Source organism: Cervus canadensis, chromosome 6, assembly GCF_019320065.1.
Source record: "Cervus canadensis isolate Bull #8, Minnesota chromosome 6, ASM1932006v1, whole genome shotgun sequence".
Lineage (NCBI taxonomy): Eukaryota > Metazoa > Chordata > Mammalia > Artiodactyla > Cervidae > Cervus > Cervus canadensis.
The window spans coordinates 17,942,251-17,961,991 of NC_057391.1; the positions used below are offsets into that span (position 1 = coordinate 17,942,251).

At 49.0% G+C, this 19,741-nt stretch overlaps 1 protein-coding gene across 1 annotated transcript in view; it reads right to left on the bottom strand.

The window, feature by feature from the left end:
- Positions 1-754: 754 nt before the first annotated feature.
- Positions 755-19,741, bottom strand: part of HEXA (hexosaminidase subunit alpha) — a 31,666-nt gene continuing 12,679 nt past the window's right edge. Inside the window, exons 2-14 of the mRNA XM_043470998.1 lie at positions 11,451-11,543; positions 10,386-10,451; positions 8,716-8,762; positions 8,097-8,207; positions 7,152-7,253; positions 6,206-6,338; positions 5,451-5,631; positions 4,466-4,552; positions 4,147-4,219; positions 3,316-3,499; positions 3,072-3,162; positions 2,044-2,148; positions 755-1,002 (exon numbers count right to left, since the gene is read on the bottom strand). Coding sequence (XP_043326933.1) covers positions 939-1,002; positions 2,044-2,148; positions 3,072-3,162; positions 3,316-3,499; positions 4,147-4,219; positions 4,466-4,552; positions 5,451-5,631; positions 6,206-6,338; positions 7,152-7,253; positions 8,097-8,207; positions 8,716-8,762; positions 10,386-10,451; positions 11,451-11,543 — 1,337 coding nt within the window. The 3' untranslated portion in view covers positions 755-938. The remainder of the gene's footprint in view (positions 1,003-2,043; positions 2,149-3,071; positions 3,163-3,315; positions 3,500-4,146; positions 4,220-4,465; positions 4,553-5,450; positions 5,632-6,205; positions 6,339-7,151; positions 7,254-8,096; positions 8,208-8,715; positions 8,763-10,385; positions 10,452-11,450; positions 11,544-19,741) is intronic.

Below are 19,741 nucleotides of genomic sequence, written 5' to 3' on the forward strand. Positions count from 1 at the left end.
GCCCAGACTCTGGGCTGCACCGTCACGTCTGAACATGACACCATTAGGGGGCAGTCTGGGTCCATGATGAGCCACTTCTTCCTATGGCAGACTGGTCACTGGTGCAAAGACTCTTCCAGAGCCGCATACTCACCTCTTGGTCCTCCAGGGGCTTTCCTCACATGGTCTCAGCTGTGCCAGCAGTTCTCTGAGAAGATGCTACTGGATGGGTGGGAGGAGGGAGTGGACCAGGGCCTCTGGGGACTAAGTCCTTCAAATTCAACCACCTACCACAGTGCCAAGATCATGGTATGTGTTCAATATTTAATAATGGTTGCATGAAATGGAAGTAACAAGAAACCTAAAAGCAAAAGAAAAGCTCTAGGGGAGGGAAGTCTGTGAGTATGCCTGGGGGAGGGGCTGTTCTCTGACCTGGTTGGGGCTGGGGCCCCTGCCGCTTCCCAGAACTCCTCTGGTCCCCTGTGGTGTCATGTTCCATGTACAGAAGCCTCAGGGGTCCAGGTGATAAGTCTAAGGATGGGGTATGTGTCTGGACTCTGGTGAGCTAGGAGAGGCGTCAAAACTCAGGCTAAGACGGCACAGAGGATACAAGTTTCATTCCCAGCCCTCAACTTATAAGATCCCTCCAGGGGCAGATACCGAGCCCAAGCTGGCTGGGTCCGCTGAGCCGATCACCCTTAGGAGCAGAAGGCCAGTCCTGGCAGTTCCCCTTCCCTAGGGCCACTCACATTTGTTTCCACACAGGTAATCCATGTTTGTTATAGAAAAATGCCACATCACTCTTTATTGGACACCAGCGCCAGCACCAGCCCCCTTGTCTCTAGGCACAGGGGCACGCGGGCAAGGGGCTCCATCCCCCGGGCGGGGTGCAGTGGACGCCTGGCCCCGCTTCCGCTCTCCTAGGGCCAGTACCCTCCTTGGTGCCGGGGGCTACTTGCTCAGGTTTGTTCAAACTCCATGTCACAGTAGCCTACGCTGAGGGGCTGGGCCTGGACACCACGCCTGCAAGAGGACATAAAGAAACAGGTACCATGAGTCCTTCAAGGTGGTTAGTTAGGCTCCAGCAACATCTTTTCCCAACCAACGGTCTCCCCTTCCCCCAGTTCAGTGGATTTCATGCTGTCACTAGACACCAAAATTCCTCAGGGTCTCTCTTCCAGAGATTCTTGCTGGGGTGGGGCTGTGTGTTGGCGAGAATCTGCCATCTGGATCGGGTGCCCCAGTGATTCTGATACAGGGACACCTTGGAACCTTGAGGTTCCATAGAACCTTCCTGTTTCTATGCCCCAGCCCCAAATCACTCAGTCTCTTGAGAAAAAAGGTGGACGCCTACAATGTGCCCAGTGCTCTTGGCCCACTGAGCCCCCATTAATGGCTCTAAAACACTGTAGATGTCAGGGGCAAGGGGCACCGAGACACTGTCCAGCCCACCCACAGGATGTGGGTATGAAATCTCAGCCTCACTAGTTCCAGGACCTGACCAGTCTCTTTAGAGCACCTTGAGACATGCCTCCTTTATTATCCAAATAAGTTATCTGCTCAGAGATGGTAAGGAACTCGCTCAAAGTCACTCAGTAAATTAGACAGTAGAGGCTTAGATCCCACATGCCTGGCTCTCAGCCTGGGACTCTGCTGTGTACGAGGCTGTTTCCCCAGGGTCTCAAAACCAAGTCAATGAATGAACCAGGGAACTGACCCTCTTACGCAGGTCCATCCCAACTGGGACACGGGTGTCCTGAGAACCCATAAAAGCACGGCCGTGGATAAGAGCACAGACAGTGAAGGCAGTTCAAGTCCTGGTTCTGAGCAACTTTGGGCAAGTTACTGAACTGCTCTGTGCCTCAGCTGCCTGCCTCTGAAATGGGGATAAAAACTCTATCCCCTGGTAGGGCCGTGGTGAAGACTGAATGAAGCAGTGCCGGCAGAGGGCTGAGCACAGGGCTTGCCACCCTTGGCACACTTCCGCAAGTGTGAGCTACTATTAGTGTTCTTCTCCTGTCAGGAAGGGGTCCTCAGCCCCTGACCTGCCCGTGGTCTGCTTACCTCAGCAGCTCACAGCGGAAGTGTGACAGACGTTTAAAGGCAAAGTCCAGGTTGGACACCATCTTGTTGCTCCACAGCCTCTCGGCAACAGCCCCTGCTCTAGGCCTGTGGGAAGGAGACAGGCACCAGGTTTGGGCTCTGGGCTCTTGCAAGGGCACTGGACACCCCCAGCCTCTTGTTTAGGCACCCCAAACTAGCTCGGGGCCAAGGGATGTGATCGACACTTTAATCAGAGTGACAGCTCACTGGAACGCTCCTCAGGGACTGCCAGGGCCCAGCTTCATCTTCAGTAAAATGGGGATCATGATCCCTCCTCCTCTCCTGAAGACATAGGGACCAGAGTCTGTCTGAAAGGCATCGTGAACAGTTACTGATGGCGGTGACGGCAGCTGTTCTCAAAATGTAAACTCTACACAGCCCCCCCAAGCATGCTGAGGGGTAGCCTCACTCTGAGGAGACAGCAGAGAGGAGTCTTAGTACAGAGACTGTGCGTCTCAGGGCTGCATCCTGAGCCATCCTGAAAACAAAATTCTTTCAACATGCTCTCCAGGCCTCCTTATCCCTATGTGTGAAGTGGGGACAACAATCTCCATATTCTTGTTTAGCTGTCACGTCCAAGTCATGTCTAACTCTTTTGTGACCCCATGGACTGTAGCTTGTCAGGCCCCTTGGTCCATGGGATCTCCCAGGCAAGAATACTGGAGTGGGTTGCCACTTCCTTCTCCAGGGGATCTTCCTAACCCAGGGATCGAAGGCAGGTTTCCTGCACTGCAGGCAGATTTTTCACCACTGAGCCACCAGGGAAGCCCAACAGTCTCCACGTGACACACCTGACAGGCTGAAGGAGCAAATACAGAAGTCAGGCCGGAGACGACTGTTCCACACCAAGAGAAGCAACAGTACGAGGCCCCTTCTCTCCCAGGCCTGAGAGGAGGGCACTCGGCCGATGGTGTCTGGACGGGACTGAGCCTGGGAGGGAGAACCCAGGCCCACAAGCCCAACCCTCCATATCCCCAGAAAGCCCTTACCAGAGCCTGGGGACCAGGTTTGTGCTGTCCACATACTCTCCCCACATACAGGCCTCTCCGCCAATCACCAGGGCCTTCTGCTCAGGGCTACCTGATGGAAAACAAGCAATGACAGGCCTCAACCACCTTCCCAACGTGGTCCTCTCCTCAGATAGGCCATTTCATCTGCTGATCTGAAATGTCCAACCCAGGCTCTCCTTGTCTCCCCCAGCTGCTTTGGCAGCAAGGAGAGCTCCCTGTTTACCTTCAAATGCCAGGGGCTCCACCAGGTAGATCTCCTTCCAGTCAGGGCCATAAGTTATGTGGTTCAGGTACCAGGGGGCAGACAGCAGGGCCCGAAAGCCAGCGCGGGTGACCAGAGCCATCTCCTTCACGTATTTCACTGGTATCTCTTCTCGCCATACCTGGATGATCGTGTCTGGCCGCACCTGTCACAAAAGGTCAATGGCATAAAGGTTCCCGGGACACAGTCTCATGTGAGCAGCCCAGGCCAAGGGGGTGTGTGCCCCCTCTGCTCCCCAGTAGCAAAGCATTTCTCTGTGACCCCTAGCCACTGAGCTTCTAGCCCAGTGCAGAGGCCAAGGCCCCCAAAGGCCCTAGGAGAGCTCCGTGCTGCCTCCTCCCCTAGCCCCTCTGCAGCTGTCCTATCTACACTGAGATAGTAACTCCAGCAGTGAACCAACAGAGGCAAGCAGTGGGGCCTAGAAAACTCATCAGGGACTGTCAGGTCCAAGCATCTCCAGATGCGTCTGAAGGTGGGATGAGGTTCCTGCAGATCTTACTAAGCTGGGATCTTACTAGTCAATGATGAAGGAGAAGATAGCCCTGCTCCCAGGGCCAGAAGATCCTGGTCTATGACACAGGAATGAAAACCCAACCCACCATGCCAGTTTCAGGAATCCCAAGTAACCTGGCAGCACAAGCAACTTGATCAGTTCATAGTGAGGGAAGACAAACGGAGGCTCTGACACCCACACTTGGGGCTCAGAGCTCTGCATCCATGCAGAAGCAGGGAAGGGATGGGAGAACAGAGGGAGGCCCTGAGGGTAGCACCTCTTCTCTGCCCCAGGCTCACCTTCACTTTATTATCAAACACCTCCTGCCACACCACGTAGCCCTTGCCATAGGCAGAGACAATGTCCAGCAGCCTAGAGAGTACAGAGAGTGTTTGCTCAGTTCAGAGAGGCTCTGTGCTACGGGTGCCAGTGCCCTGGGGGCAGAGCCTGGCTAGGGGCCCATTCCTGTCTGACCAGTTGGGAACCGACCACTCCAACCAGAAAGGACAGGACAGAGGACCCTTTGGGGCCCAGAAAGTGGTCCAGCAGGGCCTGGCCCTGCTATGGAAAGTGAGGACTCTGAAGGAGGGTGACTGCCCACTCCCGCTGCTTCCTCACGTCTGGATGTAGAAGGACTCCAGCTTCTTGAAGTCATCACCAAAACCTTTCTTCTTCATAAAGGCCTGGATATCTGGGTTGGACTTCCTGAATCCCAAGAGAAAATGAAGATTAATCCTTTTGACATCCTCAAAGCCCAAAGCTTGGGGATTTGTCACCTGGCCTCCCACAACTTTTTTTTTTCATCTGAAAAACCAATCAACTGAGGATATCAGGAGGCCACAACTTTGCGAAGTATGACTGAAAAAGCTAAGTGAAGGGGGCCCACTGAAATAGGCCAAGAAAGGCTAAGCTTGGACCTGAAGAGCTTCAAGTTCACTTCCAAAGAGAATACATCTCAGTCTCTCTGGGCTGTGACATGAGGCTCTGAGGTCTCAGGCACACTGGATTCTGGTTTCCGTCTCTTTACCTCCCACACCCTGGGCATATCCTGCTTTTTCCTTAATGTTTATTCTTTATTCCAAGTGGATACAAGCATTGGTGTCTGTCACCCGTGGCAGCTCCCTTGCCGCACAATGTCTACATTTTATTTTTTCTCTCTCCTCCACTCTTTCCCCAGATCCAACTCTAGTTCCCACTTCTCCAAGAAGCCCCTCAGCCTCTTTTGAGCTAAGTAAATCTGAGGGCTGGAACCTTATAATTTAATACTAACTAGACACTGTCACATATTAACCTCAAATTCATGTGTCCTGCCTCTTCAACCAAACTATTTTAAACTGTCAAAAGCAGGGACTGTTTTTCTCTATCCTGATTTTTCTGTGCCTGGAGGTGGTTTTTCTGTCAATATCTCAAGACTATGACAAGATCATGGATTTGCTAAGATCAGGTAGGGCCTCTCGGTAGGTAGAGAGAGGAAAGGCCGAAGGTCTGAGCCATCTGGATAGACAGCTGAGGAGCACCTCAGACAGGGAGCTTCTTCAGGGCTAACCTCTCCTCTGAGTAGGCCATCTATCAGGCCAGGATGGGAGGGTCATAAGGCTCATACCAGCAGGTGAAATCAACCTCATCTCCTCCAAGATGCAGATAAAAATCTGGGAAGACAGTACTGATTTCCAAGAAGAATGTGCTCATGAACTCGTAGGTATTGTTGAGAATCGGATTCACGGGCCCAAAGGTGCCAGAGGGATGAGACCCAGAGTAGCAAGGAGTTAATAATCCAGGGACACCTAAGGCAATAGAGAATCTGACACTAGTGTCACAAATACACAATCCCCACGTATAGTCATATACATGATGACAATCATGTTCATAGACATTCCCTCAGGTAGGAACACCCAGGCACTCAATGACATGAGCATTTAGTGACAATCAAAGAAATACAGGTATGTCCATGAATCATACCCAGACAACTGTCACACACTCCTGCTGCCTTGACACATTCTTCCACTGGGGTCACCCTTGCTCCCAAAGCCTGCTCTCCTCACATAGCCTGCCAGCAGAAAAGCAGAGAGCCTGATCTAGACAGACTGGCAAAATCTTTCTTCCACTCTGGGCACAATGACCAACAAGGGCATTATCAGGCAAGGACATCTGAGAAGAATTTGCCCATGTTTTAATAGTAAGAAGTGTCCTCTTTCGCCAAAAGTAAATTCTGCCTATCTAAATTCCCAGTGGAAGGAGTTGATAGAAAATATTCTTCCAGAGACCAAGGCTAGGGCCTGCTACATCTAAGAGTCAATATATTAACTCCCCATTGAAGGGAATCAGTGGACTCCCTCCAACTGCAGACATTATTCTTACCTGGCCCCCAGGACAGAGTGTGGCCAGGAGTGTCAAACTCTGCCAGCACCCGGATACCCCGAAGCCGTGCGTATTCAATCACCTCCTTCACATCTTGTGCTGTATAGATGTGGGTGGCAGGGTTGTAGGACCCCTGAAAGGCACAGAACACATTGAGGATCCCATTTCCTGAAGGCTAGCAGAGGAGAGGATATTCAAAATGCCTTCAGGCTCCCCTGGATATCAGAAAATCTGCCCACAGGGCTTCCCTGGTGGTGGAGTGGATAGGAATCCACCTGCCAATGCAGGGGACCCGGGTTCGATCCCTGGTCCAGGAAGAACCCATATGCCTCCAAGCAACTAAGCCTGGGTGCCACAACTACTGAACCCGTGTTCTGAAGCCTGCGAGCTGCAATTGCTGAAACCTGCATGCCTCGAGCCTGTGCTCTGCGGTAAGAGAAGCCACTGCAATGAGAAGCCACAGAGTAACCTCTGCTTGCCACAACTAGAGAAAACCCATGCAGCAATGAAGACCCAGCACAGCCAAAAATAAATAAATAAAATTATTTTTAAAAAAGAAAATCAACCCACAGCCTGGTGATATCAGGTGCCGTCATCAAGGAACTGTATCATAATTTCCCACAAGCTGTCCATTCATTGTCTTATCTCAATGCCATGATGCCAGTGAGATAAATAAGGTACTTATTATACCCAGCTAACAAAATATGAATAAATAAAAAGATGGGGCCAGGAAAGATTCTCTCCTGAAGGTCACAGAGGAAATTAATGGTACAGTTTAGACTTGAACTCAGGTCTCTTGACTCCAAAGCCAGTGCCCTTCTCCTATATGTGAGTGTGTCCCTTAAACTGGCTGGTTAGGAGGTGAGCTGAGGTCCTTTGCTAGCAGGGCCATGGCCAGAGTCAGACTTCAGGCCATCAACTGGGTTTGGGCAAAATCGAAACATACCTTTTTGGTGAGATCTGGAAAAGTGAAGCTTTCATATGGGAAAGAAGAGTCATCAACCAGATGCCAGTGGAAAACGTTGAATTTATTGTATGCCATGACATCCTGTAGGTCAGAGCATACACTGTGAACCCAGCACAACTTCTCCAGCTTCGGCCCCACGCTTGGCAGGCTGCGCCACACACTTTCACAGGCTCAACCTGCCCCAGCTTCCTGCTACAGTGCTCACAGGTTCTCTGTATCAAGCCTTCCCATCAGGTTGCGCCTGGCATCCAAAGATGGCTGACAGAAGCAGTATCTCCTCTGTGAGGGAAGAGTTACAGCCGCACTGGGAGAAGGGCTGCAGTTCTGTGGAACCTTGGGGTCAGGAAGGCCCACAAGACCGTGGAAACTAGTATTTCCTCTTGCCACTTGTTTTGGGTTGTCTGACTACTGTTTATCCAAACTGTGAGGTCGGTTGTGAATTTAATAGCCTCGTAAGTCACAAATCTCAGATGCCAGGGCTGGTGGATGTGCCCACTTCTCTGGTTCCATCAGAACACCAAAGGAATAGTTAGACATGTAAGCCAGATGGGTAACTGTCAGCTAAGACTGCCCATCAAATTCTAGACAGTTAGGATCATCCCCAGCTAAGGCTCTTGAACATTGCTTTCCTAAGACTTTATACTAACTAAAGATAGCTGCCTTTGGTCAGAGAAGCCAATTCCCCAACCCACCTTCTCTGTCACTGGAGATGGCCTGGACATTGGTCCTCAGTAGCCAGTGGGGTATGTTTAAATCACTCGTATTTTTTTAATCTTGCAGCAGGTCATCTTTTACATTTTTCCCAGGAGCTCATAAAGTTACATAAATTCTCTCTATAACTCTTTAAGAATATGGCACTGGATCTATCTGCTGTCCCATCACCCCAGAATCCTAAGGGCAAAGAAGGTCTTAAGGCCTGGGTACCAGAGTGTCCAAGATGCTAGCCAGTGGCAGGTAATGGCGAGACGTATCCAGCAACAAGCCCCGGTGAGGAAAGCGAGGGAAGTCCTCAATATCCGTCTTGTTGACATAGAACTGTGTGGACCAAACATTGAACACGTCAGGAGTCTAAGGCAATTCACCAGTGGGGTGGAGGGGGATGAGAAAAGTTTTCTGAGATCCCTGAAAACCCAACCAGCTGACTGTTCTTCAGGGTAACTATCTCCACAAACACCACACACCTCCAAATGAATGACCATAAGCATTTATCTCTCCAGAGAGTAACTTTCCCCTGACAGCAATGCAGCTGTCCCACACACCACTCAGCTCACATGTACCAGATTCTCACTGACTCAATATTTTCTTCAAAGCAGTGTGGCCTCAAGGTCATTACTCAATAATGACTCAGGGGAACTAAGTTATACCCCAACTGGCAAAATCTACCAAACCAGTTTCCACCTGTTATCTACATGAATACTCTTTTGGGGACATCTCAAGCCACCAGGACTCTGTTTAAGGCAAAAGAAGGTATTTCCAGGACTCTCAATATTGGAAGCAAATGCCAGAGATTTAAGAGGAGCCCTTTTTGAAGGCCCGCACTCACCGTGCCCTCAGGAGATCTCCAAATAAGCTGGCTAAATGTCTCCAGACCTACACGGAAGTAGAGAGGTGGGTAAAAAGTTAGAACCATCTGGAATGTTCCTATGTGGCAGAGCACAGTGCTTGGGCACACAGTGAAGTGAAATCTAGTGCAGGCTGCATGCTTCTCAGCAGCTAGAAAAGGGGGACAGTAGGAAGCCAGGATCGATTTTTACTCTGTCTTTTATTTTGGGAATGGGCAGTGTAAGGGGGTTTTGTGTCCCTCCTAGCAATACACTCACCCACATGCCTCTTATCTATAAACCCTAAGTCTTGAATTCACAAAGATATTAAGAAGAGAGGCCAGGCATGCTGAGTCCAGAGCATTAAATGCTCTCAACAGCTGGGGCCTATAAGGACATGTGAAAGGACAAGCCAGCTCACAAGGGGTTAAATAGTTTAGTGGATAATACTCATCGGGAGCTCAGGAAGCTGAGAAAAAGGGGCCTCCAACCTGCTGCCTCTTCACTTTGAATTGTGAGAATGTGATCATAAACTTGAGTTTCATAAACTCAACGAGATCATAAACTTGTGGGTCCACAGCTGGACCCAAAAGACAAAGAAACATCCACTTTTCCTCTTTAGACCCTGAGAAGAGAACCAACTATAGGGAGCTGAGGTCTGGCAGGTAGCAACTGCCCCAGGAGACTGGACACAGATGCTGAGATTCCGGTGAGGCCCAAGGGCAGGCATGCTGTGCCCAGAGCACTAGATGTTCTCAATAGCTGGGCCCTCACTTCTGCAAACCCAGCAGAAGCCCTGTGAAAGAGTCTCAGAATCCTAAATTTTGAGAATTTAAAAACCTGTGAGGCCTTTGTGGTCATTCAGCACCTCCCCTGAGGCCAACTTCCAGTGTACCATCTGGGCTTCTTTCCAGCCTGACCTTGACGCCTGGCACTTGGGGTCCCAGAACTCTCCCACTTTAACATGACTAATTGTTAGCACCCACTCAAAATGTACAAGAGGGCAGAGAGGGGAGTCAGCATGCTGTTTCTCCAGAATGCAGGGGAGGGCAGGAGGGGCTAGGGAATAAAAACAAACTGACACAAGGTTTGGGGTTCAGTGAGAACTTCCCTCCTTCACCGGGAGGGCTCTTACCAAAAGGGGTGGAAGTACTTGGCTAAGTCTGTGTCTAGGGACCAGATACCTTCTCAGTGAACCAAGAGGAAGGGCAGGGGCCTGTCACCTGTTGGCTAGCGAAGTCCTCATTTTATCACTGTTTACCTCTTTTTTGACATTTGTCTCTTTTGATCTAGATTTCCTTTTTAAAGAGCCCTTCCAATCCTGTCTGTAGTGAGAGCTGAACAAACTGTGTGTGTGGCAGAGTGGGCCCCTCTCCCCAGCCGCCTGCCCCTGCTGGTGCCTGCCATCAGCCTGCGGGGACTCCCTCTGGTTCCCAGAGTACCTGCCAGGGGAGTGGCTGTCGCTGCACAGGCCATGACACCTGTCAACTGCTGGAGACAGTGGGGAGAACACTCCCTGCAGGGAGCTGAGGAAATACTCCAACTGGTCTCCATAAAGGAAGCTCCTATGGGGGGTGGTATTTGCCTGGCCCCCGGTCCTGCCCCTCACCCCACCAGTGCCCACCTCCCCACATCATCCTTCTCTCTCCCAGCATCAGCCCCATCTTGTTACCTCGCAGGGCGCCCCAGACAGTCTCGGAGAGGAGGAGACACTGCTCATCATTTATGGTCAGTGTGTCTGAAATGACAGAAATGGTTCCGTTAGGTTAAGGATTTCTACCCTCAGGTTAGAGAGAATCACATGTTCTCTGTAAAACCTTGGATTAAAAATCAACAATAAGGAACTTTCCTGGTGGTCCAGTGGTTAAGACTGCGTTCCCACTGCAGGGGGCCTGGGTTTGATCTCTGGTCGGGGAACTAAGATCCCCGTGGGAAAAAACAACAACAAACAAACACATTTTTTCTTTCAAAGAGGAAGCATTCCCTGCGGGAGCAGGGCTGATACTCAGGCCTGGGGCCAGAGTGGGAGGGTGGTCACCCAGTGGCTCTGAGGCTCCGGAAAATGGTGTGTGAGGAGGGGCAGGCTGGCCTGGAATCCTCTGCAAAGCACCCCCCTCCCTATGGGTCTGTTTCCCAACCAGAAACATGGATTCCGGCCAGGCTTCAGTCAAAGGACAAAGGGGAAAGGGATGCTTGGAGGGGTGAGTCCAGGTTACAATGTTCCCAGAGGCTTTGAAGTCACCCCCCTCTCCCTTTGTCTCCAAGCTTTAGCTACTTCCTCAGCAATGTGAGGAAGAAGCCAAGACCTGAATGTTCACTTTGTACACTGAGATGTCCCCAGATGCTGCTGCTCAGGGCAGCCACAGGACGAATGACTTGGCTTCATCTCAGTTCAAATGGCCGAAAACTCCTTCTCTCTCTAGTGTAGGGTCTCTAAGAGAAAAACCAACAAAGTGCGTAAGTTCCTAAAATGCCAGTGGGATTATATTCAGTCCAGAAGGTAGGTGTCCTGTGGGACTCAGTGACTAGCCAGTGTGATGTTCACGGCCAACCTTCAGACGCTGGTTAGAGTGCATAGGAAAAACTCTCCTTTGATGGCTCTGGGCACTTGGTGACCCCTGCCCCTCACCCTCGTGGAGGGCTCCAGGCCTAGCGTCTGCAACTGAGGCCAGGCCGTCTGGAGTTACAGCTCCAGACAAGTGCTGGCTTCTAGAACAAGGACCAAAGTGGTACTTACAGTTCTCTACAGACCCCAAAGAAGGAAACTGGTCACATCCGGGAGTGACGACGAGGACCATCAATGAATTCTTCTCTGACGTATGCCGTTTTTCTGCAAGGACAGGGTAATAAACTCAGTGTGGCTGACTCACCGCCAGAAACACCAGGCAAAACCAAGGCCCTACAGGAGGGTTCCCAACTCTAGTTCTTTCAGTTTGTGTCTGTGGTAAGAGAGAAAGGGGGGCGGACAGCTGCCCTTGGCACAGGTGCCGCCTAGTCACCTGTTTGACTTGTCTCTTGGGTTGTGTTCCCCTCCCCGCAGTCACCCACCCTGGCCCTTGCATGATGGACCTGCCAGCAGCTCCTTGCAGCCAGGGCTCTGTGTTTCTGGTTTGGAGAGGTTCCAAGACCTCAACAACTGCTTCTGAACTAGAGGTGGCTCTGAAGTATTGCTAGTCAAAGTGTGATCTGCAGGTTAGCTGATGTGCCAGTGGTGTTACTGGTTGGTCACCAGACAGGAAGCTTATATGACTCCAGAGTGTAAGTCAGTTATGTCCGAGCAAACACAGTTTAGTGCTAACAGTTTCTTGTAACAAGGTTTTCTTGATGAAGGGAACAGTTTTACATTCTGGTGAATATGCTTCTCATCTCACTGCAGACTGGCACTTGAAGGAGCACTGTTCTGGAGGGCTCCAGATGAAGGCATCCAGCTTTGTAACAGGTTAGGAGCTGATGTGAGCAAATGAACTAGGTGATAGGCGGGTCTGCTGTGCAGAGGAGGCCTCCGATGGCCTAGCTGGCGCTCCAGCAAAGGTACGTGGCCACCAGACCATCCTGTTTCCTTCCTTCCTCTTCCAAAACAGGTTCTCTGTCCAAGGCAGACTTCTGCCCAACAGTGGAAAGCCACCAGTTGGAGACAACATACTATCTAATATAGTTCAACAGATCCCAGTCTACACAGGAAAAAAAAAGCACCAAACCAAAATACAATGGATGGTCTCTTCCCATCCTCCCACTGGTTCTTGTCCATGACCTTCAGGGTGGTACTGACTGTACCGCGCCCCAAGCATGAACCTCGGTGAACTCCCTCTATTCTGTTTCTGGAGCCACATTTGTCCCCATTGCCACCATGACACCCGTGACTTCCTATGAAACTGCAAAGTCAGGGGTAGAATGGTCTGGCACAGTGCAGGGAGAGAGGATTCAGAACCACATTGGAATCCCAAACATTATCCATCTGTAGGCAGAAGGAACTCAGGAGCCTTGAACCAAAAGGAAGCCTGCTCAAATCTCCTGCTCACTATACCACAAGGCTGCCTCTTGGCTTTCAGGCTGGCCAAGAAGCAAGTCAATTGGGGATCCTTTCCTACTATCAAGAGCAAACACATTCTTTCCCCTGCCGGTAAATACCCTGTCGCCCCACACTAACACCTGCTTATACCCTGGAGGCAGAAGAGAATTTGAGGTTATTCTAGAACAGGCCAACTCACAGCTCCATTCTAAACCCTGAAGACTCATGCCCACAACAGAGGACAACCAGACTGTCAGGGCAGAGAGTGCACTCAACACAGAATGTGCAAATCCCAAAGACCAAGGAGGGCCTCACTGAGAGGCAGGCATGAAGAGAACTATAATATCCCTCCTTACACTACCGCCTCATCCCTCGTCCCCTGGTCCCCACCAGACCCTACACATCACAGAGTCCCAGTATCAGTGTGTGGAGAGTTCATCTGCACACCTACCCAGGCCAGGCATGCCAAAGAGGGCAAGAGTCCTAAGCTATCATCTTAACCTTCTGGACTTCAGTCTACCAAACAGAGAAATCTCAGCTCCCTTATGCAACTGCCACAGTCACCATCCTGATGATGGGAGAGGCTGCACAAACACCAGGCTTATCTGAACTCCTACGGAGAAGACAAGGGAACATGTAATTGCTGTTATCATATTTTGGTTTTTCTAAAACACGCCTGCACTTCATTCTCTAAATCCCTGGTCTTTTAAGAGGGGAAAAGTCACAGACTCCTTTGAGGATCTGACAAAAATGAAAGGACTTTTCCCCTAGAACAAGGTCCCTCATTTAGGGGCTCATCTCTCCACCCCCGGCCACCCATCTCATGGTGAAGAAGCCCTGTCGTAAGTGCTCTCAGTGACTCATGTGGGCCTGGGCTGATTAAAAAGACACAGAGTCATGGCTGCTGCTTAAACAAGCTCTGAGGAGGAAGGACCGGAGTAGGCGGTGACGGGAGAGCTGGCAAAACAGGAGGGACGCTGGGTCATTTAAACGGATGTAAATAGAGACCATCATTGTAGTTTCCGCCTCCAAGTCACTACTCTGAAGAGAACAGGAAATAGGCAGGGAACAGGCAAGCTGCCTCTACACACACCCACAGCCCCTGCACTGGGAGGGATTGAGGTGTGGGAAGCAGGGTCTGGCAAACAGCCAGCTCACCAGCAATGGCACGGGCACCCTTGCAATGGGCCTGGGCAGGACAGCAGGAAATTCTGAAGCCTCCAGGGCTCAGGAAGCAGCATGGAAAACAGAGCACTGAGCTGGGAGATCAGGAGGGGTTAGTTCTGGCTCGGTTTTGCTGCTGTCAAGCTGACTGAGTCTTGTGGCTCCCACTTCCTCCCTGGTTAAACAATGGCAGGGTGGGACCATTGTTTACTGGCTGCTCCTCCTCAGAGCCAACACCTCATGATTCCACAGACTAACCACACAGCCCGGGGTCCCCTTCCAGACCACTGCTCCCTCATCCCCCTGCTTTCACGGAAGCCTGCTCTTTCCCAGGTTCAATGAAAACTCTGTATTTTTTTTTTTTTAGAAGTTAAAAAAATTCAAGGACTTCCCTGGCAGTCCAGTGATTAAGAATCCATGCTTCCAATGCAAGTGACGCAGATTTGATCCCTGGTTGGGGAAGTGAGATCCCACATGCCACCTGGTGCAGCCAAAATAGAAAAGGAAAAAAAAGGCAAACAGCCCAGAAGTGTTTATAGAAAAAAAGTTATCTTCAGCACCCCTCTCCTTCTCTGACAGGACAGCCACTGTTAATTTTCTCTCCTTATCCCTCTCTTTTTAGCACAATTTTGCCTTATTCATCACAGGTCAGGTCTGGAGGTGGAACTCTTGAGAACAGGGAAACCTGAAACTGTTTTACCACCCAAATCCCGCTGTTTGCACTTGTGCGGGTCCCAGTACTATGACCCTTCCGTTTCGTTTCTGTTCTCCATCCTCTGCCGTCTTCACTTCCTTCCTGTTGCCCAAGATGCGGGCACCTCCAACACCATCAAGCCAACACTCTCAACAGCCCATCCCTTCCTTCTGTCGCATGCAGGGGGCAAAACCCTCAACCTGGATCAATCGAACATCTGCCTTTGGTGCACCTAATCCTGGTCTCTCATCTTGCCTGGGCCCTTGATGCCGTTCTGAAAATCGCTACCACCGCTTTTTCCTAGTCTCTGCAACAGCTATTTCAGACTTGTACCATTTCTTCAAGTCCATAACTGGATTACCACTTGCTTTAATCTCAGCAGAAAACCTGAAGGGAACTCTGCCCACCTCCACCTTCCCCTCTCCTCCCTGACAAAAATACCTGCAACACACACCTGGTCTTCTCCTCTTCCTACCTCAGTGGAAGGGGCTTCCTTTTACCTGTGGTCTGCAACTCTCCCCAGACTCCTCTTGTATAAATTAGTTCCCTTTTTCCCCAGGTCTTCAAATTATTTCTTTTTGCGATTCTCTCCCATCAGCATTAAAATATTTGCACGTTTTCCTGATCTCAACTCATCCCAAAGAGTCTTTCTTTCTCTCTCCTTCTGGTCACAAAGAAACTCTATAGGAAATGTAGGCTGAGCGGTTCAGTGCTAAATTTCAAAGTCAGACAGATCTGGGTTCAAATCTTGGCTGACACTTTCTATCTGTGGGACCCTGAGCAAGTTATTTTTCCCTCTGAGCTGCAGGTTCCTCATCTGATGACCGTAACAGTATCTAGCCTGTTGGGCTGTTGAGGTTAAATGAGTTAATGCATGTAAAGTGCTTAGCTCAGTGCCCGGCACATAAGAGAAGATGCATGCACAGTCCTCTCTTTGTAGCCGCTTTTTGACATCCTCTCAGCTCCTCAGTCCACTATAATCTAGCTTCCTTCACCATCACTCCTGGGAAAATACCTTCACCAAGGACCTGTGGTTCTGCAACTAAATGCAAGGGATTTTTTCAGTTCATTCATTCATTCATCAGTTAATTTATTGAACACTTACTATGTGCCAGGCTGTCCTAAGTGCTGGGGATACATGAGCAATCAAACCAGACAAAACCCCTGCTTTAGAGACGCAGCATTCTACTGACACTCACTTCCGGCCCTCTAGGCAGCATCAGACAGCCCTGACCTTCTTGAAACTAAACTCCCTTAGCTTAAGGGACGCTTTCTGTCTTGGTTTTCCTTCTAAGGCCTTGAACATGCTTCCTTGTTCTCCTTTTCCTTCATCCTCCCCTACATGCCAGTGTCCCCAGGCTTACAGACTTCTCTCTTTCTCCTCATTTTACACTCTCTCAGGACAATGTCATTCACTCCCAGAGTGATTGATGATTCTCAAATCTACCTTTTCTTCTGGAGCTCTAGACTCATACACCTCCACTCAAATGTCTCAAAAGCACTTCAAAACTTAAACACAGAATTGAACTAACTCTATATTAATCTTCCTGGCTAACCTTCTCTCACAATTTGATAATAGCACCATCTATCGAATCACCCAAACCAGAAACCTCCTCCTCCTCCTCCTATCTTTCTGAGCAGATCAAAAGACCATTCACATATACTTATTGATTGTCTAGTATGTGGCAAATCTCGTGCTAAGCACTAAGATCTGTTGTTGTTTAGTTGCTCAGTCGTGTCCGACTCTTTTGTGACCCCACAGACCATAGCCCACCAGGCTCCTCTGTCCATGGGATTTCCCAGGCAAGAATACTGGAATGTGTTGCCATTTCTTTCTCCAGGGGATCTTCCTGACCCAGGAATCAAACTCCTGCACTGGCAGGTGGATTCTTTACCACTAAGCCCCTAGGGAAGCCCAAGCACTAAGATTATATAGACTAATAAGAGGGACCCTAGTGGTCCAGTGGATAAGATTCCACATTCCCATTGTAAGGGGCCCGCATTCAATCCCTGGTTGGGAAACTACGATTCCATATACTGCAACTAAGCCCACGTACCACAACTATTGAGCCTACATGTTCTAGAGCCTGCACACCACAACTAGAGAAGCCCAAGTGCTGCAAAGAGGACCCAGTGCAGCCAAATAATAAAAGAAAGATCTAACTGTTGTAACTACAAAGTTGATAGTGGCTCTTGACCTCATCACCATCTTCCCACTCCCATTGGGTTAATGCCTTAATTCAGCCTCTTGTGAATTTTCACCTAGATTATAAAAAAATCTTCCAAGTTGCTCTCCCTGCCTCCATTTATATACCATATCAATCGACTATCCTTTGTGATCTTTTAATATGAAAGTTAGATTATGACAATCTCAGTTCAAAATCCTACAGTGGTTCCCCACAGCTTTCAGGATAAAGTGCAGAATTTGCTGAATGATTATACAAACTTGTCTTTCTCTGCTCCTGTTTGGGAACTCTCCCAGGAGCACAATGAAGTCTTTACAGAACCCTGGAAGTGCTATATTTTCTCACTCTTTTTCTTTGCAGTATCGCTTCCTCCAATTGAAACAAACTTTGCATTGCCTCCATATCTCACCTGATTAAGAAACAGCTCTGGTTTTCCTTCTGTAAAACTTTGTCAGTCCCCTCCCCTTTCCTAGCAGACCTTCCTATGTGATCATGAAGCAACATATACATACATTTTTCATAACAGGTATCTTAATATATGCTGTTTATTTGTCTGTCTCCTCACCAAGGCTGTGAGTTCCTCAACAGCAGGGACCAATCTCAGTGTCTTTGTATTCCCAGTGCCTGACACACGGTAGTCATTCAATAAATGTTTGCTGAAAAGAAAAAATGAATGATGCTAGAATTTTTTAAATGCATATTTAATTCTATATATGCATAATGACTGTGCTACACAATAATCAGGTATAAATGGCAAACAGTTAATATAGAGATTACTTTTATACACCCAAACCTAGCATTTCTGAAGATCTAAGATTCGGTTGCCATAGTGTGTATGCTCAGTTGTGTCTGACTCTTTGCAACCCCATGGACTGTAGCCCCCGAGGCTCTTCTGTCCATGGGATTCTCCAAGCAAGAATACTGGAGTGGGTTGCCATTCCCTTCTCCAGATCTTCCCAATCCAGGGACTGAACCTGTGTCTCTTATGTCTCCTGCATTGGCAGGCGGGTTCTTTACCACTAGCGCCATTTAGGAAGTGGAATTCAGGTGGTGAATAGCAGTAAGACACCCAGACACCCAGAAAGTACCTTTTCAGATACTGCTCTGAAGGCTCTTAGGTCCACAAATCCAAAGATTTGGGTCTTTCTACTTCTCTGGAAGGCAGTACTCCTTCCTGCAACAGCTATCTGGAACCCATGTCTTTACCTCAGTGCATAACAGCCTGTCCCTCGACCCACACTGCTCCTCCCTGGATCAAAACATTTCCATCACAGCAATGTGTTTAATTCACAGAATCTTAGCAGCATGAAGAAATGCCACTGCTTTGGTAATAAAGTGGCATGTGTTTTGGCTTCTGGAGTGAAAACTAGGGAAGTCAACCCCGTCTCTGGCACATCCCACTCATTCAAGTCTACCCTGCCCAGCAGCAGTCCCGCGCTCTCCTTGACGGGGCCGGCGCTGGTTCTCCCTCTCCCTCCCACCTTTATATGCATGGCATCCAGGCGTCCTCTCCCCACACTTGACCTAATGAGAGCCCTTGCAGTCATTCATTCCTCACTCATTCCAACAAGGATACACGGAGCACTTACTGTGCATCAGGACCTGTGCTCGGTACTGGGATGGTTAGAAGGAAAAACAAGCCCTGGTCCCTGCCCTTGAGGAGCTCACAGTCTAGTGGGAGAGACAGATACAAACAACAGTTACAAAACAGTGTGATTAAGGCTACAGTAGATATTATAGCTGCCTCCTTCCAGAGGCAGAGAGGAAGGCTTAACCTTGGAAGTGGACCTCTGAGCAGGACTTTGAACCTTGAGTTGGAGTTTGCCAGCTACCAAGAAGGAAAAGGTATTCTAAGCCTGGGCAGCTGCCGATATACGAGAGCAGTGGTGCGTCCAGAAGAGGCTAGGCCGCCCTGTCAAACTTCTCCTCCTGGTAAAGTGGGAGTCTGAGAATCCCCCTGCCCTGGCCTGGAGACCCTCCTGGGTGCTGTTGAATTCTGTCTGGATCATGGTGCCGCCTCCCATGAGTTCTGCAGTTCTTTTCCCCCCATAGATTACTAATACCTACTCTGAAGTACAATCCTTCTAGCCCATAGGTGAATCCTGAATGTTTTCTCTTCTGTCTTCTTTTGTAAAAGCTGAAGTTAGAAGTTTCCTTTTTTCCTTTACTTTTCAAACTTAACCTGTACTTGTTCACTCCCCTCGTCCACTGAAAGATCTCCCTATAATTCTAGATCCTAAGAGATAACTTTGGTTATCATTTTGCCTACTTCCCAGTTTTTTTAACTATATAGATTTATTTTAAAAACAAAAATGAGAGCCCAATACATATTAGTTTCTTACTTTTTTCCACTTACCAAAATGATTTGCAGATCTTTTAATGTCAGTATATATAAACCTACACCATTGTTTGTAAGTGTTAAATGCAATTCCATTTTGGAGATATACTTTAATTTTTTTTTTTCATTTGGCCACGCCATGCAGCTTACAGGATCTCAGTTCCCCAACCTGGGACCATGGCAGTGAAATCAGAATCCTAACCATTAGCCACCAGGGAACTCCCAAACATACTTTAATTTTAAAAAGCTGAAATTACTAACTTCTTTCCCTTTGTGGACATTTGGGACTACTTCTAGGTTTTCAATATTATAAACAATGCTCTAGTAAATATTCATATCTATATTATTTTTTAAAGCAGTTGTGAGAGATTTTGGTAAGAAAATTCCTAGAGGTAGAAATGCTAGGCCAAAAATATGAAAGTGTTTTTTCCTTTTATTATTTATTCATTTTTGGCTGCACTGGGTCTTTGCTACTGTACATGGGCTTTCTCTAATTGCAGCGAAGTGGAGGCTACTCTCTAGTTGTGGTGCGTGGGCTTCTCGTTGCAGGGGTTTCTCTTGTTGCAGAGCACGGGCTCTGGAGTGCACAGGCTTCAGGGGTTGCAGCATGCTGGCTCACTGGTTGTGGCATCTGAGC